At 43.1% G+C, this 27,536-nt stretch overlaps 1 protein-coding gene across 1 annotated transcript in view; it reads left to right on the forward strand.

Moving 5' to 3' along the window:
* The window catches only part of MTMR12 (myotubularin related protein 12), a 69,813-nt gene that overhangs the window by 28,775 nt on the left and 13,502 nt on the right, over nt 1-27,536 (forward strand). The window contains exons 2-11 of the mRNA XM_014834960.3: nt 823-883; nt 3,293-3,435; nt 4,799-4,871; nt 5,736-5,866; nt 7,136-7,229; nt 10,976-11,105; nt 18,165-18,240; nt 24,645-24,751; nt 25,780-25,904; nt 27,370-27,448. Coding sequence (XP_014690446.3) covers nt 823-883; nt 3,293-3,435; nt 4,799-4,871; nt 5,736-5,866; nt 7,136-7,229; nt 10,976-11,105; nt 18,165-18,240; nt 24,645-24,751; nt 25,780-25,904; nt 27,370-27,448 — 1,019 coding nt within the window. The remainder of the gene's footprint in view (nt 1-822; nt 884-3,292; nt 3,436-4,798; nt 4,872-5,735; nt 5,867-7,135; nt 7,230-10,975; nt 11,106-18,164; nt 18,241-24,644; nt 24,752-25,779; nt 25,905-27,369; nt 27,449-27,536) is intronic.

Consider the following 27,536-nt stretch of genomic DNA (forward strand, 5'->3'; position numbering starts at 1 on the left):
TAGATATTTTGGCAAGAATACCTCATTGATGATGTGGTAGATTGGGAGGCCCATCATGCCTCTCTTTTTGTGTTAACAGTCATTTCTGACTGTTGCTTTGGTTCGTTAATTCATTAAGGATTATGCTGATTATCTCTGAATATCCAATAAACACTGGACCCAACATGGAGGCACTTGAAGATATTTTCACTGACAGACAATGACACACAAGCTGGCCTTGATTCCTCGTTAGAAGTGATTGTATCTCGTGGCGCTGTCTCGTGGGTTTGGATAGTTTAGGATGCGCAGTGTTCCCAGCTGTCTTTAGTGAGTCATGGTATGCCACAGCCGAGATGGATCAGTATTGACTTGATACATTCATATTTTCCTATTCTTACCTTTAAGCCCTTTACGTATGCCCATTTTTCTCTCAAAAGCCTTCTTTTGCTTTCAATTCTTGATTCTCCCTGGAAGAAGAGGGGAATCATTTTGTGGAATGTCTTCTGTTCTCTTTCTGACTCTGTGTTTGAGCTGCCTTACTTTGAGCTGCCGTGTGACATTTGTTCCTTTAGATAGGGAGTGCCCATCCCTGCCCCTTTGCTTGGGACTACTAATAGTTGTCAGTCCTAAGTAATTAGTTTAATACATTGAACTAATTTGTTGGAATTTTCTGTCTTCCTTTAGTTAAAAATACTTTTTAAGAAAGTAACTAGCTTGTCAAATAAACAAAAAACTCCTGAGGGTAAATGTTTTCTTAGTGTATATTCTGAAAGCATGGCTTTATGTTACTCATTTTGAGCCCTTAAACAAAGAAAAATCTTACCATTTGCTCTTCTCTTTTAGGAAATTCACACAAATGAAAAGGAAGTAACAGAGAAGGAAGTAACTCTTCACTTGTTGCCAGGTAACAGTCATGCTAGCATCCTACCTCATGTGCAGCTCAAAGCCAATGATAAATTATGTCATCCCTAGTATCACTATATATAAACTCCTTTGTTTTCCTCCAGACAGCATGTGACAGTAATGAGTTGGACAGAAATATCAAGGTCTTTAGTTCAGTAACCACACACCTGGGTCTGAGTATGACAACATCTGCAAAGAATTTTTCTTATTTTCCCCTCCCCCAAGCTGACAAAAATAAACCTGGGAAATTCTCACTTCTTTCACAAAGAAACGAGGCCTTTTTCAGGTTGCCTTTCTTGGCCCCATCCAGTATTCTGGTCCCCAGTCAGAAAAATCCTGGTCCCTCTCAGAACGCTACACTCAATACATGCTGGGGTTTACCAGCCCCGGGGCTGCCAGGCTCTGCTCTGCAGTCATCACCAAAGAGCCTGGATTGGCTGGATATTTTTGAGATGGAGGACAGGGACTCTGTAACTTCAGTCAAGTTTTGATCATGTCTGAATTCAGAAACAGAAACTACTTGGTGGCGTAGCCTCTCCATATATGGGATATCCTGGGAGCTGCGCATTCAATTCTTCTTCCACTTTCTTCTTTCCAATCTCAAACAGCTTTTTCTTCATAAGTTTTTAAGGGACGTTTTCCCAAAACAATGGTCTGCTTCTGGTACTTTTTGTTTTATTCTAGTTTATTGAGGGGATATGAATATGTGCAAGTTTCTGACTGATCCACATTATTTGGTAAATATATCAGAACCCTTTACTTTTTTTTAAATGTTTTTCAGTTTCAAAGGCTTTTTCCTATAATAATGGCCTAAACCTTAGTCCATACATCCTGTTGTCTTTCCTTTTCTTGGGTTATAGTTCCTGAAATCAACTTTTATTTTTAGCTTAGTGTTTGGTACATTCTCCCATCCTCTGGATTACCTGATGGTCCCTTCTAGGTGTGCAGCTGTGAGCTTGTAGTTAACTTCTCTGAGCCCCAGTTTGCTAGACTGGATTGAGATCAAGATTCTGTCTGTACACATGAGTTGATAACTGGAGCAGCACGCCATGCTTGCACAGCCTCACCTGGGTGCTGGATTAGCCACTGCATGCCAATTTCCAGTCTCCAGTTCATGGCCATGGACTGAGACAGCTTGCCTGGTCGTGGGGAGACACTCACTATTGAAAGTTCTTTCACGCTGGGAGTTGAAAGCACAGAAGCCTTGCTCATGTATCATCCACCTTGGACTTAGCTGAGGCACTTTTTCTGGGACTATTTTAAACCCTAATGAGGCCTTGACTTCATTGTTTTCTTCAAGCTCTGTGCTCTCTCTAGAGGCTGACTTAGTGACTGAGCCATCTTCCAATATTTTCTTAGTAATTAACCCCTTGGAGGATGAAAAAAGATACCATAATATGTGTTCCTTGATAGTCTTAGTGTCTGAAGCTCTTCTTTGTTTTCATATTGAATTTTTAGCCAAAAAGTAAATTTAAAGACATTGAAGGAGACATCCAGAGGGAAATTCTGAGGGGGAGATGATTGTCTTTTGGAGGAGAAGAAAATTCCTTTTCTTTTTCGTTGTGAAGTATTTACACTTAGTTTTTCATTTCTCCCATATCCTTCTCTTTTCCTGCCCTCCCCCGACAGACCTCCAGCCCTCATGAGCCCCTCTGATTCCGGGGAGCAGAGAATGCTTACCTACCCCTCCATCCTAATCTTCTTGACTGTAAAGGGAGGTACTCTATCTCCAGGAAATATGGCTTCTCCTGTGAGCTGGGGGCCTGCAGATAGAGCAGGAAAGGTGGCACACTGAGAGGAAATTCTCTCAACTAAGAAAGACAGGAAACAGTTCTTTTCCCACAAACCTCTGACCTCCCTTTTCCTCCCATCCATGTCTGTGGAGCCAGAATGAGTGTGGTCATGCTGCAACTCTGCATCTGAGGAAGCTGCCTGGAAGCCCTGTGGCCAGGGAGACTCCCCGCTCTCTTCTAGCAATTCCACAGTGAGAAATGGCCCACTCTCACAGGAAAGTGCTTGAGATCTACATTCTAAAGCACACTAGTGAGCCTTTCTGGCTCTCATTTAGGGTATGGCTTCTGTGGAACATCTGTTTGCATCCGAGTAATGAAAACACTATGATCTTCGCTTGCAAGTATAGCTGAGATCATTTCCACCTACATGGAAACTTCCATCACTCACAGTAAGAAGATAGAGAAATGCCTGTGTGAAGGTGTACCTGAGCCATTTCGATTTCAGTTATCAGTGGTCCCCACTCTGCTTCATCTTCTACGTTTTTCAACGCCTGCCATAGTGGGAAGTTCTGGAGTGCTGCACTGTATGGTCCGTTTGTCTTTGCGTAATTAGGGCTGGGGAAGCTTTTACTGTTTACACTGTATGTTCCCTGAGGACTTGTTTTGCTTTCGATCAGGTGAACAGCTGCTTTGTGAAGCCAGCACAGTACTAAAGTATGTCCAGGAAGATTCCTGTCAGCGTGGCATCTATGGGAAACTTGTCTGCACAGACTTCAAAATTGCTTTCTTGGGTGATGACGAATCTGCTTTGGATAATGATGTATGTATGAGCTGCATTTGGCTGAGTTTTGGGGAAGCAGTGCAAATGCAGACCCTTTATCTTTTTCCCAGCTTCTCAATGACTTCCCCCTCAATACACAGAAACACAAAGGACAGAAGTCCTCACCACTAGGCCTCTCTCTATCCTATGGGGTTTCTCCATTGGGAGGACTGTTCTAAAGTTTCCCACCTGTGCCTCATGTCAGGTTGGCTTGTGTTTGACTTTATAGGTTGACACCAACTTTTTCTTAATTTCTTCTGTATTTCGGCACAGTATATCGCTCCTTGGAATTACATCTCCCCAAATAGACTAGTTCCCCCTGTTGTCTCTATACTAAACTCTTTCTCAAATTCAGGAAGTGAATTTAGTTATGAAACCGATGCTGAATGCAGCACTTGAATTTGGGTTTACTTTATGTTTATGTACTCTGCGTGGAGTAGCAGTGTCCCTGTGAGACTTGTCCCTGCTTCTGAAGAACGAGCAGTGGAGCGAGGAGAGAACGGCCCACCCCACTCGGAGAGCACTGTGCCTTCGTGGAAACCCGGCCGTCCTGGCCGCCCTCACTTCTTAAACAGCAGCCGCACTGCTGTCTTACAGGGTGGTCTCCTGTGCCGCTGTCCTCTGGAACGGCTTGGTCCTGTATAAAGACACTGTTTACAGAAACTCGAACCTCCCGGTGTTTTCTCCTAAAGCTGGCTTCACTGTCACTCACCTGTTTGCATGTATGTGGAGAAATCTTAGCCTGCATGCCACTTCCCAGCACCTCTCAAAGTGATCATGTGTGGCATGGCAGGCTTGCCTGGGAGCAGCCCAGGAGTGGCATGTTTGAAAATCAAGTGCTCACCAGCATTTCTCACACGCTCCATCGTCCCTTTCCTAGGGAGGTGGCTATATTTCCCTGGGGTTTTTTTGTGTTTTTTTGTTTTTAAGGTGTACACTCTTTATTTTTTTTCCAGTTTTATTGAGATATAATTGACATATTGCATTAGTTTAAGGTATACAACATAATGATTTGATATGTGTGCATATTTTGAAATGATTACCACAATAAGTTTAGTTAACATCCATCACCCCACATAGTTAGAAAAGTTATTCTTTGATGAGAACTTTTGAGATCTACTCTCTTAGCAGCTTTCAAATATACAGTACAGTGTTGTTAACTGTAGTCGCCCTGCTGTACATTACATCCCCAGGACTTAATCTTATAACCAAAAGTTTGTACCTTTGACTGACTCCCTTCACCCATCCCCCCCATCCCCCCACCATTTCCCTTAATGTGCAAGTGGAGAATGATGATTTGCTCTGCCTATAAATGTCTAGTGCATAGAAATGAGTCACAGTTGTTTCCTTTTGAATCTTTTAGGAAACCCAGTTTAAGAATAAGGTTATAGGAGAAAACGACATTACACTCCACTGTGTTGATCAGATTTATGGAGGTAAGTGTCTGTTTTTCCCTGGGGTGTTGCCAGCCTTTGAAAGTATAGCTGATAATGATAATGTTTTTTTGGTCCTTTATACTTTACTGAAATTTCTTCACATATTTATCCTGTTTAAATCAGTTTTATGGATGATAAAGTTGAGATGTGAAGTGGCTTATTTGAGGTCACTCAGCTGGAGGAGCTTGGACTTGAACTTGGAACCTGTTTTTTCTAATGCTCCACGATGCCTTTATGTGCTAGATGTTGGTCATACTTTTTGCTATCAGTGTTAGCTGTGTGGGTTTTACTTTAAAGGCGAGTCTGAAAAGGGTCTGTTGTACTGCACTTGGATGTCTTTTCTGCTTCCTAAACAAGCCTCTCTCTGCTCCACTTCTCCATTTTTGAGGTCAGGGCTTTTTCAGAAATCATTCAGTAGCCATTTACGATGTTCCCAACACCAGTAGGTGCTGTGTGGTCCAAACTCTGGGACAGGGAGGAAGGTGTCAGGATGGGCCCTAGCCATAAACCCAGGAGTTGACTGTCCCCAAAGCACGTCACTGGTGATCTCCCTTCCACCTTTCTAACCCCAGCTTTCGGAGCTGGGTTTTCTGCACATCAGTGGAGTCCGTTGTGCCATCAGTGGCCTGTCCATTTTGGTCTTGTGCTTACCCCGGAGGAATGAAGAACCCTGACTGTTTTCAGAGAGCCAGGGCCCCTGCTGAGTGGGACTCAACCACTTGGTGCTGACAGTATCTAGAAGGTAGCACCTTTCCTCTCACTTTTGAGAGGCGTCTAAGAAGTTAATGTCTACCTTGTTTCTTTAATGTTAGCTTGTTGCCTTATAACATGATTTCCCTTCTTGATTTCATCATTGATGTCTAGTGTTTGATGAGAAAAAAAAAACTCTATTTGGACAACTGAAGAAATACCCTGAGAAACTCATCATCCACTGCAAGGACCTCCGGGTATTCCACTTTTGTCTGAGGTACACAAAAGAAGAGGAAGTCAAAAGGGTAACTAGTTGCCTGTGTTTTCAGGTTTTATTTCCCGTCAGATTTTCCCTTCTAACTCTAGTTTTTGCTTACATTGCATGAAGGTTGAGGGGCACTTTTTACTCTGTAAAGTTGAATCTGACTATAATCTCATATGCTTTGATTAGAATTGAGAGATAATTTGGTAAACATGACTGCATTATCTTGGCACATACTACCTTCAGCCCTTTACTTCATAGCATTTTTATTCCTGAAGCCTCTACAGGGTGGGAGGTGGTAAACCAGCATCAGGACGCGGTCGGGAAAGGGAAGGACGGAGCAGCTGGAAGCACCCTCTTCCCCAGCCTGCAACAGCCTTCTCGAAAGGCAGTAGCAGGGACCCCCTGGTGGAATGAATGGGTTTCCCTCTGGGAGGTAGTGGCTGCGTGTGGAAGGAGGAGGAGGTACGTGGGTCATGTGGGCAAAGCCGAATCACCAAAGGAGCCTGTGCTTTTGGACATTTAGTAAACTTAGTCTGGTTGCCACAGCAAATTGAGGTGTATCACTGGGTGAGCTGGTTATAGTGGTTTCTCTAATGAAGATATTGAAGGTCTCAAAGTTGCCACTGTCATGGTGATGAATACATCAGGGGAAAGCCAGGGAGAGGCCAGTTCCTCTGTTGTCCTTGGCTGCAGTGAGTTATGCATACTTTATAGGTAACCCCTTCATTTTCTTCCAGGTGGTGTGGCCGTTCAGTTAGAATAATAAACACGATTCCAGTATCTATTCTGAGCAGAAAAGGAGCAGTGTAGATATGGAAAATTCCCTGAGAAGCCAGAAACTTTCATTTTGAATGATGATTTTAGTCATCTCTGCAAACATACTTTTGTTTGAAACATCGCACAAAAAGCGTGGTGGATTGATTTCTTTACCTTATCTTCTAGAAGATCCTAAAGGCTGCAACAAGTAGATCAGAATAGCAATGAGTCTTGGTTATTATCTCACATCAGCTGTATGTCTTTGACATGTCAGATTTTTAGAGTATCTGAATATGGCGCTAAGTTTTCTTAGCACTTCGTTTTTAGGAAGTTAGACTGTGTTTTAAAAATTTCCCTAGAAGTTCAAAGCTTTTAGAAAACCTGACAAAATAGTTAGCATTCTGTTTGTTTAGCATTATTCCAAGACATGAAGTCACGGATACAGACCTTGGTGAGAGTTAGCATGACTGAAAACCTAGACACCTTGGTTCTTGTCTCTCTCAGTGTTATCTGCCAAAAGCCTGACTATATACATTGCTTGGTTCTTTTCCAGATTGTGAGTGGCATCATTCATCACACCCAGGCCCCTAAACTGCTGAAACGACTGTTCCTGTTTTCCTATGCAGCCGCAGCACGGAACAGCACGGGTAAGTGTCGCTGGGTTTTAATTTGTGGGGAGGCAGGACCCTTTCAATTCCTACCTGAAACTAGTGGAAGAAAACCCAGCCATGAGTTTTGTTTTTCCTCTTCTCAAACAATTGGTGACCTCTTGCTTGGGTGACTCAAGTTTCCTTTAAAAAAAGTTTCTATTTTTTTTCCTGTGATCTTTGTTGCTTTAACTTATCTTTTAGGTTGTTCACTTTTTGTGAGGGATTATTTGTTTTTTATGAAAGAGAAAATCAATATATTGTAACTGGGAATGTGAGTCTATAAAGAAATGAAATTGAGACAAGTTTACAACAACCCTACTGGGGCTGGCCCAGTAGCATAGTGGTTAAGTTCGTGTGCTTGGCTTTGGCAGCCTGGGTTCACAGGTTTGGATCCCAGGTGTGGACCTATACACTGCTCTTCAAGCCATGCTGTAGCAGCATCCCACATACAAAATAGAGGAAGATTGGCATGGATGTTAGCTCAGGGTTAATCTTCCTCACCAAAAAAAAAAAAAATATATATGTATATATATATATATACACACACACACACACTTTTTTGTATATATATTTTATATACAGGTTATTTTATAAAATAACCTGATTGTCCTGGGTTCTTTTTCTACTTTAATATACTTGATTTCATTTCATAAGACTCTAGAAAATAAGACTCTTGCATTCTAGAAAGTTTTTAAGAAACCAGAATGTACTTTACAACAGATATTTTGGGGGAAATGAAACAGTTGTACATAAGAGAGCACATCAAAAACCCAGTTTGGTTAGAAAACTTGAGATTCCAAATGTTTTCTCTTTAGTTCACTGAAGGAGAGCAGTCTTTAAGTAAGAAACTTCAGTCATCTGAATTAGCCGTTAAAAATGCATAGCGCTGTGCAGTGTTTCCACAGATGTCCGTCTTCCTTCTCTAGACCGCTCCCCTCCATCTGTTCACTTGCTCTGCCCATTACTGTTCACAGGAAGTTGATGTTTTGTGATCCTGTGTGCCATGTGCTTTTCGTCAGGGAAGCGGCATGTTAATTTTAACGTCATAGATCAGACTTTCTGTAGTGCAGAGATGCTTTCTCACTAACTGCTCATTTGGGAAACGTTTATCTAATGGTTGCTATGGGTCAAGCAGTGTGGGGATATGGAGCTGAACAGTACTGAATCCTTGCGCTCTAAGAGCATCAAGTCAACAGGCGGCTGAGCAGTGTATCCTCTGGTGGAAGGGGCCATGAGGACAGAAGCAGGAAGTCTCCGACCCCACTGAGGGAGGGAGGGCAGTCAGAGGGCCGAGGCTATGCCTGAGCTGATAGTGGAGGGTGTGGGAGTGTCTCTTATGCCCAGAGGAGTATTTTAGGTAGAGGATTGGCATGTGCAGAGTAGATATCTGGGAGAGCAGGTTACGTTTTGGGAACTATGGTGGTTTAGTAGAAAAGGTATGAGTTTCGAGGTCTGTCCCACCTGAGTTCAAATCCTTGCTCAGCTGCTTAGTAGCTGTGTGATCCTAGGGATGGCACTTAACCCTTGGGCCTCTGTGTCTCATTTTAAAAACAGCAGTGTTCATACTTCCCTTGAAGTGTTGTAAAGATTGTAGATTGTTAAATGCATGGCACGTTGGGTACAGTTGTTAAGTGAGGGTTGGGAGTATAACTACGTATTATTCAGGACAGATTATGTTCAGAGAATTAGATTGACGTAAATATACTTAGTATGACTATTAGGCTGAACGTAAAATGTGTTACTTAATTCAGTAAGTTCATCTTTGTGAATGACAGATCTTTTCACTGTCGATGTGTGTCCAACTGCTAATTAACTGGGTCCTACCTTACAACAGCTTGTTGCAATGAAAGATACACAAAATATGACTTCTTTGTTGATTACTATAGTTTATATAAACTTTTACTGGTTTACGTTTGAAAAATCATACTCAATTTTAGGAGTTCTGCCTCTTCCTCATATCCTGATTCTTGGTCTGGACCCAGCGTAGGACAGTCTCTCGGCTCGCCAACATATGTTGATCTCTGTGCGGAAACTCTTACCTTGATCGACACTGGCAGTTTCATTACCTTATGGTGGCTTTTTGTGCCAGAAGGCTCAGGATATGTTCCATCTCTTTTATTCTAGTATGATTCCATCCTTCTTTTCTCCTCCTTCCAACCTCCATTTTTTTTTAGAAGTAAACGTTACAACTGGTAGATGTGAATTGACTGATTAGCTTATTCACTGAGTAAGGATTTGTAGAGGTGGGTGCTTTGCAATCTGAACATCTTTAATTATTCTCAGGCTTAATATTTACAGATGTGCTTTAGATGAAAGGTCTTAAATGCTTATAACATGGGATTTTAGGGAAGGACCTATCTATATTGCTAGGAAAATGACCTACTATGCTTGAATTGGAGTATTATTATTTATGTCCATGGGGAATTTTTTTTTTTGCATTTATTACCTTATGGAAATTTCCTTGAATTCAAGCTCTGCCATTGCCTAGCTCTGTGACCTTGGGCAAGTTACTTGACCTTTCTGTGCCACATCTGTAAAATGGAGGAAATAGTATTACCTACCCGATACGGTAGTGAGAATTGAGTTAATAAAGGTAGTATGTTCAGAACAGTGCCTGGCACACATAAGCTTAACTGCTGGTTTTATCATTATTCTTATTATCATCCTTTTAACAATGATCTGATTTTATTAAAAGGAGCAGGTGGGAGTTTTATCAGATTTTATTTTTCCCAGAAGGCTTGTGTTTTTAAGATATGCAAGGGCTTGAGCTAACTGATTTGTGTGAATTTCCAAGACTATTGTGGTGCGTGTCACCCCCAGCAAGCAATGCTGTGGCTCAGGAGAGGAGCAAGGACACATCTGCCAGGCTGGAGAGCAGTGTGCCTGGGCATCTCCTGGCAGGTAGTAGCAGGGCATGGCTAGGGTCATAGTACCTGTCAGCGTGACATGGCCATCAGTTGGCAGGCCCTGGCCTTCGCTGTGGCTGTCTGATTTGTTCATGGCCTTTAGTAACCAGGTGTCACACTGGAGAGTCCTCCTGCTGGCAGTGCATCTTCCAATTGAAGGAGGATTTACATTCAGGAGTCTGACATGCTATTCAAATACGTTTGCCATCCTATGCACACACTGGTAAGGCTAAAAATATTTTATTATTTTAGCATTTGTACCAGCCCTGTCTTTTAGTACTTCACAGGATCTTTTTATGTTATATAAATTATCTCATGGTCAGATGACTGAAAGTGAAGCTATAAATTACTTTTGCAAGGAATGGAACAAGAACAACTTCTTTTCTCCAGTATAAAAAGACAGAGCTTTGGTTGTAATTTTGGATTAATGACCAAAAAATAAAGAAAGAAAAAGGTTAGGACTAAGCAGTGAATTCATTCTGCTTGGATAAAAATGGGCTTAGTATGGGGCTGGCCCCGTGGCCAAGTGGTTAAGTTCACGCACTCCGCTTTGGCGGCCCAGGGTTTCGCTGGTTCAGATCCTGGGCTCGGACATGGCACTTCTCATCAAGCCATGCTGAGGTGGCATCCCATATGCCACAACTAGAAGGACCCACAACTAAAAATACACAGCTATGTACCGGGGGGCTTTAGGGAGAAAAAGGGGAAAATAAAATCTTTTTTTAAAAAAAAGGGCTTAGTGGAGGAAATTTGGGCCTGAGGATCCACTCTCACATCATTAAAATACCGGTGCTTCAGGACAAGATTTTATTGTCTTTTTAAATTTTGTTTTGTTAGCCACCGATCCCAAGAACCACACCGTGATGTTTGAAACACTTCAGGACTGGTGCTGGGAACTGGAGCGGACCAAGGGCAACATGAAGTACAAGGCAGTGAGGGTCAATGAAGGCTATCGAGTCAGTGAAAGGTAAGCCTTCAGGGCTGGGCTTTTCTTAACAGCTTTATTGAGATTTCATTCACATGCCATACAGTTCACCTATTTGAAGAATATAGTGTTTTTAGTATAGTCACAGGGTTGTGCACCCATCACCATAGTCAATTTTAGAACATTTTCATCATCCCAAGAAGAAACCCCATACCCCCCCTTAGTAGTCACTCCCCAGGTGCCCCCTACTCCTCCAGCCCTAGGCAAGCTCTAATCTACTTCTATCTCTATAGATTTGCCTAATTCTAGGCATTTCATATAAATGGAATCATATAACATGTGGTCTTTATGCCAGCCTTCTTTCACGTAGCATAATGTATCAAAGCTCATCTATTTTCTAGGATATATCAGAATTTCCTTGTTTTCTTTTGGTGAGGAAGATTGGCCCTCAGCTAACACCTGTTACCAATCTTCCTCTTTTTGCTTGAGGAAGAGTAGCCCTGAGCTAATACCTGTGCCCATTTTCCTCTATTTTTTGTATGTGGGTCGCTGCCAAAGCATGGCTTGATGAATGATGTAGGTCCATGCCTGGGATCCAAACTGGCAAACCTGGGCCACCGAAACAGAGCACATGAACTTAACCACTACGCCAGCAGGCCAGCCCCCAGAATTTCATTTTTTAATTATTACTGAATAATATTCCATGATATGGATATACCAGATTTTATTTATTCATCAGTTGATGGACATTTGGGTTGTTTTCACTTTTCAGCTGTTATGAATGACGCTACTATGAAGATCTGTGTACAGGGTTTTGTGCTGATGCATGTTTTCGTTTCTCTTGGGTCTCTACCTCGGAGTGGAATTGCTAGGTCATAGGTCATATAGTAAGTCTGCATTTAACCTTTTAAGGAACTGCCAGACTGTTTTCCACAGCAACTGCACCATTTTCCTTTCCCATCAGCAGTATGAGTGTTCCACTTTCTCCACATCGATACTCTGCTTTTTAAAGAAACCCTTGAAGCGTTCCTTAAAACATTCAAAAGTGAATTTGTGTCTTTTTCACCCCATTATTGTATCTGTAATCTAAGTGTAAAACTCTTAGAGGCATTTCTGAATTTATATTATGTATTTGCTTTCCTTTTATCGAGCACTTCATTTATTCATTCAATAAAATTTTTTGAGTGCCCACGTGTGCTAGGCAGCATCCCAGCTGCTAGAGATGCAGCAGAAACAGAGAGCCCGGAAATGCCTGCCCTCCTGGAGCTGCTTTCTCAAGGGAGGAAAACGACGACGATAGGCTAATGACTCATTGTGTGTATTAAAAAGTAATCTGGGGCTGCCCCGGGGCTGCCCCATGGCCGAGTGGTTAAGTTCCTGTGCTCTGCTCTTGTGACCCAGTGTTTCACCGGTTCGGACCCTGGGTGTGTACATGGCACCACTCATCAGGCCATGCTGTGGCTGCATCCCACATGCTACAACTGGAAGGACCCACAGCTGAAATATACAACTATGTACTGGAGGGATTTGGGAAGAAAAAGCAGGAGGAAAAAAAAGAAGTTTGGCAACAGTTATTAGCTCAGGTGCCAATCTTAAAAAAAAATTTTAAAGTGAAAAATAAATAAAAGGTAATTAGTGCTATGGAGAAAAACAGATCAGGCAAGGGGTTAGGAAGTGCTGGAGGTGTTGGTGGGAGGGTTGGTCGGGCAGAGGGAACAGTAGGAACAAAGGCCCTGAGGTGGAATCTTGTCTGGCTTGCATGAGGAACAGCAAGGAGCCCAGGTGCTGGAGAGGAACCAGCAAGGGACGGAGCCATAGGAGTGAGGTCAGGGCAGAGAGGGGCGCTGGGGGTGCCAGGTCAGGAGGCTTTCCCAAGAACCTCTACTGCAATGAGGAGAAGTCTGAGCAGAGGCGTGATGTTCTCTGACCTACATTTTTAAAGGATGACTCTGCATAATCCTCGTTTAGAAACTTGAATCGTATCATTTTGAAACATACTCCACAATACCTACCAACAGTTTCATAAACTTGTATTTTCATGGAGCACTTTGTTTTCATGATTCTGATGGACCTCTTCAGATCAATTTTGGTTTTGATCACTCTCAAACATTTATAAGGTTAGCCTTCCTGTCACAGCGTAAACTGGGGTGACTGGGGAGCGGCCTGCGGGCAAGTGTCTGTATGACACTCCCCCCCCCGCCCCCTCCCCTCTTTAGAGCCACAAAGCTTGAAAAGGAAAAGCTAGAAACCCCCGCTCCTAGGAGGGAAAATTTTGTAATGTGATATTGATACTGATAGAAGGCATTCCCATTCCCAGAATTGCTTTTAAAAAAATCCTGCCACATACCAGTTGAATTCATTGGTATTTGCGTAGATGTCAGCACATCAATAATGAACCCAGTAGAGAAGGCAGGAGGGAAGCTTTTAATTAGTGGTCAGTGGAGAGAATGGAGCTGTAGCAAGATTTTGGTGCTCAGCGTGCTCAGTGCAGATGCACTCCCCTTGGACTGCCCCAGCCATGCACTCCCCATTCCTGCCTTTCTGTCACGTGGAGCTGATACGGGAAAAGCCGTGCTTTGTTTCTCACCTGGACCACTGTGGTGGCTGCCTGCGTGGACTCTCCTATCTCTCTGTTTCCCAGCTTGCACTCTGTGTAGCCAGCCGGGCGAGCATCTCCAGTGTGCATCTGATCATCTTATCCCCTGCTTCAGTGGCTCGCCGCTGTTCTTGGTCTATATATAGGCAATGCTCTTAACGAGTGCTATAGGGCCCTCTGTGGTTTGACTCCTGCCTGATTCTCTGACTGCGTATACCTCTCTCACCATACCACACCCTACCATAGACCTTGCCTGTACTGTCTCCTGTCTGGAATGCTCCTTTTACTTCTAGCTACACAAGTGTAGTTACCTCCACTTCATCTGTCAGATCGTAACTCAGGTGTCACTTTCTTAGGGAGCCTTCCCAGGACTAGGTCAGGTCTCCTTGTGAGAGCTTTCATTGCACACCGCAGGCCTGTCCTGACAGTACGTCCTGTGGTTGTGAGTTTATTTTTATCTGTCACCATTTGGTTAATGCTTGTTTCTGCAACCTGTCAACTCTGGGGAATCAGGGATACTGTTTTGCTCATCATTATATCCTCAGAGCCAAGTACAGTGCCTGGTTTGTAAGAGGTGTTCAGTAAATAGGAGACTGACTGAATGAATGAATGAAAGCCCCTGTAGCTATGCGGGGCTTCAGTCAGTTTGGATAAGAATAAGAAACTGAGTGTCCTCTCCACCTTCTCCCAAGGTCAGAGCTGGCTCTTGCAGTCCCAGAGCCTGTGCTTTCAGAAAAGCCTTTCTCTCATCCCACCTCCCTGTGAAGGTATCAGAAGGTCCAGAACCCTGTGGGGTGTCTATAACACAGAGGGAACCTATGACCTGGCTGACGCTGCCACAGGAAGACACTGCTACTCTAATGTTGTCACTCTGGGGGTTCCTGCGCCCTAAGTAGGGCTGTGCCTGAGTGGATCATACAACTTCTCTTGAGTAAAGTTGTCCCATATTTGGAGAGGCTGTTTACTTTGGATTCGAAACTCATCCTAATGAGTAAAATGAGTGCTTTCCAAGGAGGGGGGAGGGTTCGTTGCTTGTAGACACCAGAGTCTCATGGCAGAGGCTCCATAGAACCACCTCAAGTTCATTGAGATGGGAGGGACAACTCAGACTCCCCTCACTGGTGTGCAGCTATCCATCTCTGCGCAACCTCCTTTCCTGAGTGACTGCATGATACGTATGCTAATGTACTTGGTTCTGACATTTTTTTTTCCCCTTCAGTAAAAGACTATAAGAGAAAATTAATTGGTTAACCAACGTAAAATATTCAACCTCACCAGTAGGGGAAGACATGCAAATTTTTTAAACCAATGTGGCTCCATCCCAGCCTTGTAGAATGAGCCTCTGGGGAAGGAGCTGAGAATCTGGTTTAAACAAACCCATGGGGACTCGGCTGTACTATCTGAGAAACAGTGGTCTATTTGTAAATTGCCATCTGCAACAGTGCTGCTCACAGTCCATGTGCAGTTAGGTCATCTGGGAGGTTTGTTAAAATGCAGATTCTGATTCTGTAGGTCTGGGGTCTGTCTGGAGAATCTGCATTCCTTAAAGCATCCAGGTGATACTGCTGCATACTTTGAGTAGGAGGGTCCCTTATTTTTTTATTTTTTTTTAAAGATTGGCACCTGAGCTAACAACTGTTGCCAATCTTTCTCTTTTTTTCTGCTCTTTCTCCCCAAATCCTCCCAGTACGCACCTGTATATTTTAGTTGTGGGTCCTTCCAGTTGTGGCATGTGGGACACTGCCTCAACATGGCCTGACGAGCAGTGCCATGTCCACGCCCGGGATCTGAACCAGCAAAACCCTGGGCTGCCCAAGTGGAGCACACGAACTTAACCGCTTAACCACTCTGCCACAGGGCTGGCCCCCAGCAGGGTCTTTTAGAACCACAGCTTTCATCCTGATGGCACACCTGGAAAGCTTTTAAGCTTCTGATATTAAATCGTTCTGGGTTGGAGCCTGGACATTGGGAGTTTTTTAATCTTCCCGTATGATTTTAATGGACCACCTGAGTTTGAGAGCCATGGGTCTGTGAAGAGGTTTTTACTTCAGCAACAACACCTGAAGAAGGGATGCCTTTCTGCCCACCCACTCAAGTAGACGTAGAAGAAAATATTCCATCTGCTTCACAACCTCAGAAGCCAAGTAATTCTTCCAGGGTTTGATAGTTTGAGGTATCTTAGCCTTGACCAGTGGTTCCCAAACCTGGTTTTACATCACAATATCATGGGGGCTTTTTTCTTAATTACTTTTTAGGTTGTTTTAATGGAAAATTTCAAGCAATGTAAAAGAAGAGAATATGAATTTCCTTTTACCTATCACCCAGTTTCAACAGTTATTAACTCATAGCTACTCCTGTTTTCTCTATGCCTCCACCTGCTCCCCCACTCCTCTGGATTATTTTGAAATAAACCCCAGAGCTCATCAAATTTCATTCATAAATATTTCAGTGCCCATCTCTAAGAATTAAGGACTCCTTTTTTTAAAGATTGGCACCTGAGCTAACATCTCTTGCCAATCTTTTTTCTTCCTCCTCCTCTTCTCCCTATAGTGCCCCAGTACGTAGTTGTATATTCTAGTTGTAGGTCTTTCTGGTTGTGCGATGTGGGATGCTGCCTCAGCATGGCTTGATGAGCAGTGCTAGGTCTGCACTCAGGATCTGAAATGGTGAAATCCTGGGCTGCTGAAGCAGAGCGTGTGAACTTAACTGCTGAGCCATGGGGCCAGCCCCAAGGACTCTTTTTATAAATATAGCCATAAAACCATTATCATGCCTTTCAAATTTAACATTAACCCCTTAATATCACTCACCATGGTGGTCTAGTGGTTAAGATTTGGTGCTGTCACCACTGTGGCCCGGATTCATTTCCTGGTCAGGAAACCACACCACCTGCCTGTTGGTTGTCATACTGTGGTGGCTGCGTGTTGCTGTGATGCTGAGAGCTATGCCACCAGTATTTCAAATACCAGCAGCATCACCCATGGTGGACAGGTTTCAACAGAGCTTCTGGACTAAGGCAGACTAGAAGGAAGGACCTGGCCACCTACTGCTATAGAAAATGGCCATGAAAACCCTGTGAATAGCAGCAGAGCATTGTCTGATACAGTACTGGAAGGTGAGAGGGTGGCACAAAAAGACTGAGCAGGTGCTCTGCCGTCACAGCGTTGCTAGGAGTCATAATCAATGACATTAACAACATCATTCAGTCCCCAGTGAGTGTTCAAATTTTCCCCATTGTTTTATAAATTTTTTAATTAATTTATCTTTCATCTTTTTATCTGTTGTATTATTAATAAAGATTCAGTGAGATTGGTATCTTGCGATTGGTTGATAGGTTTCTGAAGTCTCTTAATGTATAGATTCTCATAGAATCATCTTTTTCTTGCAATTTATTTGAAGAAACCAGGCCATTTTTTGATAGTTTCCCATAGTCTGGGTTTTGATGATCACATCTCCATGATGAGGTTTAAAATGTTGCTTCATCCCCCTTGAATTGATTAGATCTAACAGCTTGATCACAGTCAAATTCTGATCTCTTCCATTCAGGAAATCCATCTTTCCCATGCATGAGCTAATACTTAAGAGATTTACTTCAAACATGCAGCATGCATACAAACACCATCTGCTTATTTTCCATCATAGTTCTTACACCATAGGCACCTTCTTATTTCTCATGAGCCTTTATTTCGAGCTTTTGGAGAGAAAGATGTTTACAGCTCCACAGTGGTAGAACTAAGGTGGCCTTATTAATAAAACCTGCTTCTGCTAATTAGAGGAAGAGATGGTGTCCCCATATATCTCTGATCACTGCAACTCTGAAAACCTGACTTTTCCACGTCCTGCTACTTAGGAGGTTTGTTCTTGTGAGAACCTAAATTTTCTCCTGTAGAACTAAAGTCATACTGCTTGGGCTCAGGTCCCAGCTCCACTAATGCTGACTAGTTGTGTAACCTGGGAAGGGCCTTAGTGCTATGTCTCCTTTCTTTATCTGTAAAACAGAAATGATAATAATGCATATCTCACAGGGTTGTTGGGAGGATTAAATGAATAATTTGTGTTAAGTAATTAGAACGAGAGAGAGTCTGGCATATAGTAAGCACTTATATGTTGTTGTCAGAGCACTTGATAAAGTGTCTTGGCAGCAGTTGTCATAATTACTGATTTTTGTGTTAGACTGACTGAAAGCAACACAGGTGTTTATATTGTCACTATATGATGAGGAATATCACGTATTCCAATCCTCTCATTTTATGCATGAGGAAACAGACCCAGAGAGGTGGAATAACTTCCCTAGGGTTATGCATAGCCAGAGGCAGAGCTAGGATTTGAACTCTGATCCCCAACTGATTTGACCAGCAACAGTTCATCTGCACTGGCTTTTCTTAACAGGGAAATGTGGTACATGTCATACCACCCTGCTTGGCGTCCTGTGTTCATTGAAGTCAAACTTTCATATTTAGTGAGTTACCTCTAGTTCTGAAACTGATGACATCTCTTTCTTCTAGGTTGCCAGAATACTTTGTTGTCCCCACCCCTCTTCCTGAAGAGGATGTGCCACGCTTTCAGGGTCACGGCATACCAGTAAGTGCATCTAGAAATCCAACTGCCATGGGTCACTCATCAGCCCATGCTGGCAAATTATCCTACTTACAGCCCTCGGCTTTGGTACTAAAGAGTTTGTCCTCAGTCCAAGAGTGATCCAAAAATATCTTAGGGACTCCCTAGAGGAGTCTCTTGGACGTGAGGCTTCCTGGGACAGACTTCTAAAGTTTTCACAGATGCACTGGAGTTCTTAGCAGAGACATCTTTGAACAGCTTTAAGAGGATTACAGATCTGACTAGTGTTGAAAGCCAGCCTGATTTAACACCTAAGTCATTTTGAGGCTGAGCCAACTACTCTGATGGTAGTAGAGTTTAAGATTCTTTTTGTCCTGCACCATTCATCTTTGTGTGGGTGTGGCAGTGTTTTCTCCCAGAGACAACATGGAGAGCTTACTTAGTTTTCACAGAATAGACTGGGATGGGAGCCATATTTAATGTGTCACTGATCAAGGAAAGCAAGACTCTGGCAATTACCCCAGTTTCCAATTGGTGGTTGGGAGTTGCCAAGCCTGCAGGGAATTTAGTAAGGAATGAGAATTACAAATAAATGCTGTGCTGTGCACATGAATGGTTCAACAAAAAGATCTCTCTTGTGTCGGAGGCAAAATGTCTAAGCAGGGGTCACATGCCCAGAAATGAGAGCAGGCCAGGCAGGTAATGAGCATGGCCCTTGCACTGAACCAGAGACCTTCTGCCTGGTCCAGGGGGTGGCTGCTCTTCTGTACCAGTTGGTTCATGCCATATGGAAATATGGGCCTGATCTTGCCAGATGTCCTGATTTCTTTGAAGATTTTTATGTGAGTTTTTCCGATTTCTAAATGTATGCAACTGATTCAAATGTTTCAAAAATATGTCTTTGGGCCAGAGTTGGCTCATGTCCCACAAGTTTGCAACCTTTGATTTAGAGCAATGATTCTCAAACTTTCCGGTCTCAGGACTCTTTATGCTCTTAAAAATTATTGAGGATCTCAAAGAGTTTTTGTTTATGTGGTTTTATCTATTGAGATTTGCCATATTAAAAATTAAAACTGAGAAGTTTTTTAATGTTTATTGTGGTAATAAACTCATGACCTGTTAACATAAATAACATATTTCTTTGAAAAATAACTATTATCCAAAACAAAAAAATAGAATAGCACTGTTTTACATTTTTGAAAATAGAAGACAGCTATGTTCTTACAGTGGCTTCTTTCATTCAGTCTGTTGTGGTATGTCTGGGTTTGGTTGAAAGTATTTGAAGGAAATCCAGCCTCACACAGATACATATTTGGGAAAGGGAAGAATATTTAATAGCCTTTTCAGGTAATTGAGAATATTGTTTTTTGATGGTACACCAAAAAATTGATGAGGTGGTTTCATAAGGGTTAGTTGCAATAAGGAATCTGAAAACAATCAGTGAACTTTTCATTCACTGCTAAATTAAAATCCGTTGGTCTGTCTTGTACTTTGAAAGGATCTTAAAACATGGTATAAAAATTTTACAACATAATACAGTCATGCGTCACTTAACGAAGGGGATAGGTTCTGAGAAATGCATTGTTAGGCGATTTCATCGTTGTCTGAACATCATAGAGAGTACTTACACAAACCTAGTGGTATAGCCTATTCCACACCTAGGCTGTGTGGTGCTAATCCTATGGGACCGCCGTTGTATATGTAGCCCATCGGTGACCAAAACGTCGTTATGCAGCACATGACTGTACATTGGTCATTGGGAAATATTGGTTCACTAGGTTATATAGATTGTTCAAATATTAACATATTTCCTTGTATAATATAAAAATCACATTCATTAATATCACCTCTGTGTCATCAGAGAAGTCTGTAAATATTGGGAAGCTGTCTAGCTAAAGAGGCTAGTTTTCCAAACTTCTAATTTTTGCTTGAAAGTTCACTTTTTATCCTTAGCAACAAATTGTCACTTGTTTTCCTTGAAGTGATAGGCTCACTTCATTCATTTTTATTTTTTTAAGAATAAATTTCTCCCAAATACCAAAGTCCGAACACCTGTAGTTTGTCTGTCACTCATTCTTTCAGTTCCATGGGAAAAGCCCCTAGTTTAGCTCTCAGCTTAGTCTTGTAAGTGCTTTACCTTGAGACAAACACTTACTTCAGTGCTTACTTCCCACGCCATCACACAGAATATAAAAAATAATATTAAATATTAATATGTAATGGTCAAGATTAATAAAATTAATAACTTTTAGTCCTTCCTTAAGGACCTTCTCAAGTGAAACAGTTTGCTTTTCTGTGAGTGTGTGGCAGTGAAGAATACAGTGGACCAGTGCTGTTTGCCAGCAAGGCCTTGAGTGGTGCTAAGGCACCAGCACTTTTACCCACCAGAGCTTTTGCATCAGCAGCACAAATGTCAACACAGTGAAAAAGACAAATGATATCTTAGTATTATTCTCAGGCCACCTGAAAGGGTCTTGGGACCCCTTGGACCTGTAGGCTGCATTTTGATAATCTCTGTTCCAGAAGAATGAAAATGAGAGTCTTCGTCCTTCAGCCTTTCATAGATGAATCTAGGAAAAGAGGATGTGCTCTGTGGGAAGAAACAAAGATGAATTATTTACACATGTGGGAATGGGCTGCTTCTCCACCCGGCATTGTAGGAAATTTCCATACTCTGTGTTCTAGCCAGGCCTTGGGGCTGGGAAGTTAGAAAATGTTCTGATGAGGAGCCAGCAACATAACTGATCGAAACTGTAGGAAGGTGTTCTCGCTTTATTAGATCAGCCTTAATTGTGTGTCCTCAAAGTCGTCAGTGGAGTTTACATGAATGGACAGCAGAAAGATACTGCACAGATAGAATCTGCACGTTTACCCAGGGAACACAGAGCTCTCGAGTCACGTGAAGTTGACCGCTAGTGACATTTAGTGTATTTGCGGTGTTGTGCAGCCACCCTTGACTTTTCACCTAGTCTGTTCTTCCTTGCCTTCACTTATTCCTCTTCAGGGAAGACCTGCATCATTTGTCATTTCAGTCCTACCTTGCTGCTGTCCTAGGGACTTTGACCTCCTGGGTCCTCTGCTGTTCTCCAGCCCTGAGCATGTATCTTTTTTTGCTGTAGGGCTAATGAACATTGCTATAGATCATTCAAACCGAACAGCAGAGTGTACTTAATGGGATACATGAAAGCTCTGTGTTACCTTGCCTCGCTGGGCCCTTGTTCTGCTCAGCAGTCTGTTGCTTAACTCCTTTGGTTCCTGTATCGTTCTGGGGCTGCTGTAAACATTTTCTCCTTCTCTTTTAAGTTTGTGATTCCACGCTTAACCCTCTTACTGAGAGATGACCTTTCCCCTGCATCAGTGGAACCTTGGACAACTCCTCAGCTTCCTTCTACCCCAGCTTCCTTCTTTTCTACCTCCTGTTGTTTCTCTCTGTGCTCCTGTTTCCTTCATCCTGAATCTAAACCTCTGCCTGGGCTCTTCATCTTGTCTCCCCTTGCTTTGTCTGGAACTTGCTCCTGTCAGTCTTTCCTCATCCACATGTATCTTTCCATGAGTTCTGCTCACCTCTCCCTTAACCTGAAGAATCCCTTCCTTAAGAGTCAAGCTATGTTCTCTTCCCTGGACACCTGAACATAGTGAAAGAGTCTGTACTACTTGTCTCTACTTACCTCTCTACTGCTTTCTTCTTGCAACATGAGTTCTGCTCCCCCCACTCTGCTGATTGAGCCTTGCGTGGCCCCAGTTCTCCACACCATTGCTAGTTTTTCACAGTGATTATGTCCTCCCTGTTTGTCTTTTAAATTTCTCTCTTGCTTTGGAAACACTGTGCTGTCTTGGTCCTTTCACCTCTGTAATAGTTCCTTTCCTTCTTTCTTACTCTGCTTTCTAGTCTCCAGTTGTACATGTTCCCTCTTCCTTTTTCTAAATAAATGGGATTAACACACTATTTTTGTGTATTGTCAGCCATGCATATTAAGAACCCAGATTGGGCTGGCCCGATGGCACAGCAGTTAAGTTCACACATTCCGCTTCTCAGCAGCCCAGGGATCACTGGTTCAGATCCCAGGTGCGGACGTGGCACCACTTGGCACGCCATGCTGTGGCAGGTGTCCCACATATAAAGTAGAGGAAGATGGGCACAGATGTTAGCTCAGGGCCACTCTTCCTCAGCAAAAAGAGGAGGACTGGCAGTAGTTAGCTCAGGGCTAATCTTCCTAAAAAAAAAAGAACCCAGATAGAAATTGTACATATTACAGTAGGGGAAGATGTACTTTTTGGTAAATTCCTGTAAGAAGTCTCTCTATGACCAAGAATTTTGCTTGTTTTCTATTGACTGTTTCAAATAGAGAATAGTAAGGGAATTACCCCTGAGTGCCTCAGTTGAGGTGAGACAGTTACGGTTGTGCCCCAAATAGAAAATGAGTTAGGGTTGAATATCACCAAGAACCAACCCTTTCTGCCCCAGGAGAGGAGATAAAAAGGATTAAGAACCCTAATTTCTTAGACCCTGTTACCCAGTCATGGCCAAAGGTGCCTCCCCCTTTATTCAAATGAGCTGCACCAACTAGAGGGCAGGACTGCTTGGGCATGCGAAATGTGGCAGAGTGAAAACTGTGTGGTGGTTCCTGCACATTGCTTAGCATGACATTGGAAAAGCGAGTAAGAGGACAGCAAAGGGCCCTTTGATTTGTCTCAGTGTTCTAACACTTCCACCTCGTTACAAATCTTAAAGAGTCAAAGTACGACGTGGCCCCAAGTCCCAAGAGGGGAATCAGTGCTCATTTTGGCAGTTCCTGAAGCAGTTCTCTGTTCCTCTGTCCTCGCCCTCTGGGCAAGCTCATCATCTCTGCCATGTCAGCTAACAGTCAGCTCCCATGTCCCGGGCTCCAGGCTTGCCTCTCCTAAGCTCATATTCCTCATCATGGATGAAGATCTCCACACAGCATTAGCTGCCCCACATTTCCGGCACTGATTTCATCGTCTTCCTCTTTCCGCCTTTCGCACTTTCTAAGTGTAGTGCAGAGAGTGTCACCTGGCTTGTGTGTTGATCTCTAATGTCCCGGCCCAGGCTGCTGCTGGCATTTCCAGCACGTGTTTATACGTTGCAGGTGGATGGCAAAAAGGTGCCCCTCTGGGCGGCAGAATTACAAAAGGTGTTTTCTTCTGTCGATTTACCTTTGAGCCAGGGCACTGGTGGGGCTTGAGCCAGTGAAGCCCTTAGCCAGGGCTTTATGGGGCACGAAGTCCATTACATTACTCACCTGCCCCAACCACCCTTTCCCTTTCCTCCATCCCAAGCTCCACTGGCGGGTGACTTGGCCCCAAGATCAGTTCTCATCTCCTTTTCTCTCTGCAAAGCAAGCAAACAAATGGAAACTCCCACTGAAGCCAGGAAAACCGCCTTGACCACCTGAAACTCTGACTTAACAGCTGTTCATATGATTTCTTCCTCCTCTGCCCTCCTTTGTTGTTCCTTGAAATTCTCTTCTGTCATTTATCACATTCTCCCTTCTATTCTATTTGTAAACGTTTTTCCCTTTTGAGAGTAGAAGCTCTTAGAAGGTAGACACTGTATCTTAGCACACTCTACCTCCTCTCACACCCTAATGTAGTGGCTTGCGTGTGCAAGTCTGGTATCAGTGTACACTGAATAGCCGACTTCCCATCCTTTCTAGTGTGAACTTTCTTTAATAACGGGAGCTCCCCCTGCGCTCTGTCCAGGTAGAGCACGGCCTCCAGAGTCAAGTCAGGCTGCTGCAGCTTTCTGTGCAACATGGGGAAGTTATTCTCTCTCTCCAAGCCTCAGGCTCTTGATTTTTATCCCCAAATCCTCCGAGTACATAGTTGTATATTCTTTGTTGTGGGTCCTTCTAGTTGTGTCATGTGGGATGCCGCCTCAACGTGGCCTGACAAGCGGTGCCATGTCCGCGTCCAAGATCTGAACCAGTGAAAAACCTGGGCTGCCGCAGTGTAGTGCGCGAACTCAACCACTCAGCCCTGGGGCCAGCCCCAGGCTCTTGCTCTTAATACGGTTAATAATCTTACTGTCTCAGAGTGTGACTGTGAGAATTGAGTTAATTCATGTCACTTGCCTGACATCATAAGCTGCACTCCACGACAGTTACTACCCTAATAATAACAATGTTGTTGTTCCCATCATCCAGGTTCCCAGCGCTAAAGCCAAGTTAAAAGGTGTATGTTAGACTGTAAGCGAGTCTGAGTGTGACCGCCTAGACCTGGTTTGGTTTTTTTAAGACTAACTCAGTCGTTTCATTGTGAGTGACTATTTCTTGGCTTGACAAAGTTGAGTATATCCAGCCATTTCTTACTGGAGTTAGAAGTTTCCCGGTATGAATTTAAATGCAAAGCTTCCGTGTCCCCTGTTGAGTTGTGTATATTGTGTCTGGAAACCTCTGTTCCCTCTGCAGATGTGGTGTTGGTCCTGCCACAATGGATGTGCCCTTTTGAAAATGTCAGCTCTGCCCAAAGAACAGGATGACGCCGTTTTACAAGTCCAGAAGATCTTCTTGGATGGGTCAGTACTCTTCCACATCTTGTTTTTGTTTAGATCAGTTGTTTTCTAAGAAGCAGGAAACAGTTCTTAGTAGTATATCTGATTCTGTTTACCCGCTGATAGCTTAGTGTTGGGAACACAACTTAGACTGGTCATTTTCTTTTTAATTTTCAGTGTTTGATTACTTTTTAATGCACACAACTGCTGGAACATATTGCTCACATTTTTTTTTTTAAGGGTATGCTTTTTTTTTTCTGTGGGGAAGATTGGCCCTGAGCTAACATCTGTTGCCAGTCTCCCTCCTTGTTTTCCCATTTTCTTTTTTTCTCCTCAAAACCCGCCAGTGCCTAGTTGTACATCCTAGTTGTAGGTCCTTCTAGTTCTTCTATGTGGGACACTGCCTCGGCATGGCTTGATGAGCCGTGCTAGATCCGCACCCAGGATCGGAACCAGCGAACCCTGGGCTGCTGAAGTGGAGTTGGCGAACTTAACCACTACGCCATGGGGCCGGCCCCCAGAGTGGTCATTTTTAATTACTTTGAAAGGAGTCAGTATAACGTAATCATCAAGAATGTCAACTGCATTGTTTTAAGAGATGCACGCAGAAACATTTAGGGGGAAGTGGCATGAGGTCTGTAATGTTAACAGTTGTCAAATGTAGGTCATGGAATATATCACTGTCCTTTTCTACTTTTCTGCGTGTTTGAAATTTTCAAAATAAAAAGTGAAAGAAACTCAAAGTGGATACATTAAAAACAGAAAAGGAGTAGACTTTGGAGTTAAATTGCCTTGGTTCACATGTGACTTGATCACTTTATAAACTTCATAATCTCGGGCCAGGAAGTTCTGCTCCACACGCCTCTGTGCCCACTTCCGTTAACTGGGAGTGTCAGTCCTGTGCTGGTTACCCTGTTCGTGAGGATTATATGGGAGGATACCTCTGGAGCTCTTCACACAGAGCTCGGCACATCGTAAGTGCTCAGGGGAAAAAGAAGCTGTTTTTAATTCACATCTGCTCTTCTAATCTCTTGTTACTTTTTGATACCTAGAGTTTACAAGACCATCCACAGGCCACCCTATGAAATTGTTAAAACTGAAGACCTATCAAGCAGCTTCCTGTCCCTGCAGGACATCCAGACCGCACACTCTAAATTCAAGCAGCTCTTTCTGATAGGTGAGGAGAACGCTGGGCCACACGGGTGAAAGTTGCTGCCTTTTCCCTGGGCTCCTTAGGGTGGTGCACAGAGGCTCATGGCCATGTCGTGGAGTGGAGGATGCTAGCCAGGAGTCCGGCTGCCATTGCCACCGTCCTCCTCTCTTTTTCTCCAGGCTTTTGCCCCACTGCCCCTTCTCTAGCCGTGAACACAAAGCCACTCTCCTCTCCTCTCCTTTCCCCAGTGGTGAGCATTGGGCTTCTCCCTTTGAAAATTGTGAAGCCGTGCAATACCTAGAATCATTCCCTTGCTTGCAGTGATTTATAAAATGAATGATCAGTTTGTTTTCCTTAGCAGCTTACTGAATGGACTTTTCCCCCCAAGTGGAAATATTTTACTTTTCTGATTGAGTATATACATTTTTTAGCAATGTAAAAAATTTCAATTAATCAGAAATGTACCAAGTAGAAAATGAAATATTCCCATCCCAGCCACCCCCTCTTGCCTGCCCAGGCTGCCCACTATGGATAATTTAGAACTTGAATCATATTTAATCAAGCTCAGTCACCTATTAATTCTCTTCATTTTTGAATGAGTCTTTACCCTCTGAGATTTGTCACACTTACAGGTAACTTTTCCTAACTTGGGCTTTTTAGCCTAGCAAATTCTAACTAATTTAGGATGCATTCATTCATTCAGCCAGTATTTATTGAATTTCCATTATATGCACTAACTATACTAGGCGTCGGCGATAAAGATGAATGTGACACAATGGGAAACAGAAGCGTACTCCTCTGACTAGAACACGTGATGCATGTATAAAACAGATTTATGAACAGCAGGGACTTGGCAGAGAGAGTGCTAAATTGTACTAGTTGATACAGGACTGTGATTCTCCACTTTTGTTTTCACCATCCAGGACTTGAAGGAGTATGCTGCCTTTTCATTGACTTGAGTTTGCAACTTTGAAACTTATTAGATTTCTGTAAAATGCAGGGCTCTTTGTAGCAAGGTGGGTTGGGGGATTGTGTAGCAGTGTGCAAGGTGAAGGTGTTTGTGTGTTTAGGATTCCAGAGGAAGCCATATCTCCCCCTTAGGCCTCTGTGGCACTGGGGTGTGTCCTGTTGGGTTTTCCAGTTGTGGAACAGCAACCTGCCTGTTGACTATTTCTGCCTAAAGCATGTTATTCTCCCCGTTTGAGTTACAGGGTAGACTGTGGCTGTGTATAGATGTCATAGGGCACTTTTTATTTGAGCAATAAAAGTCTATTTTTGACTACCCCACTGTTCCAAGGGCTTACAGTTCAAAAGCCATTTCAACTGAGGTTTTGAAATGTCCTGACTTAAAATGGAGACTTGCTCCTGGATCCGCAGTTTCGGCCTAGGACCGCTCATCTGAACAGCACGGTTGAGTAGCACAGGTTTTTTATGGCAGACAAATCAGCAAATGATGACCTGACTTCTTCACTCTTTTTTCATTTTTCAGATAATAGTACCGAGTTTTGGGACACAGATATAAAATGGTTTTCCCTGTTGGAAAGTAGCAGCTGGCTTGACATAATCAGGTATTTCAAGCCATTGTTTTTGTTTTGCTCATGAATTTTATAGTTCTCTAATTCAGAGTAGTAAAGCAAAGTGACAAATGATTTAACT

This window comes from Equus asinus, chromosome 10, assembly GCF_041296235.1.
Source record: "Equus asinus isolate D_3611 breed Donkey chromosome 10, EquAss-T2T_v2, whole genome shotgun sequence".
Classification (NCBI taxonomy): domain Eukaryota; kingdom Metazoa; phylum Chordata; class Mammalia; order Perissodactyla; family Equidae; genus Equus; species Equus asinus.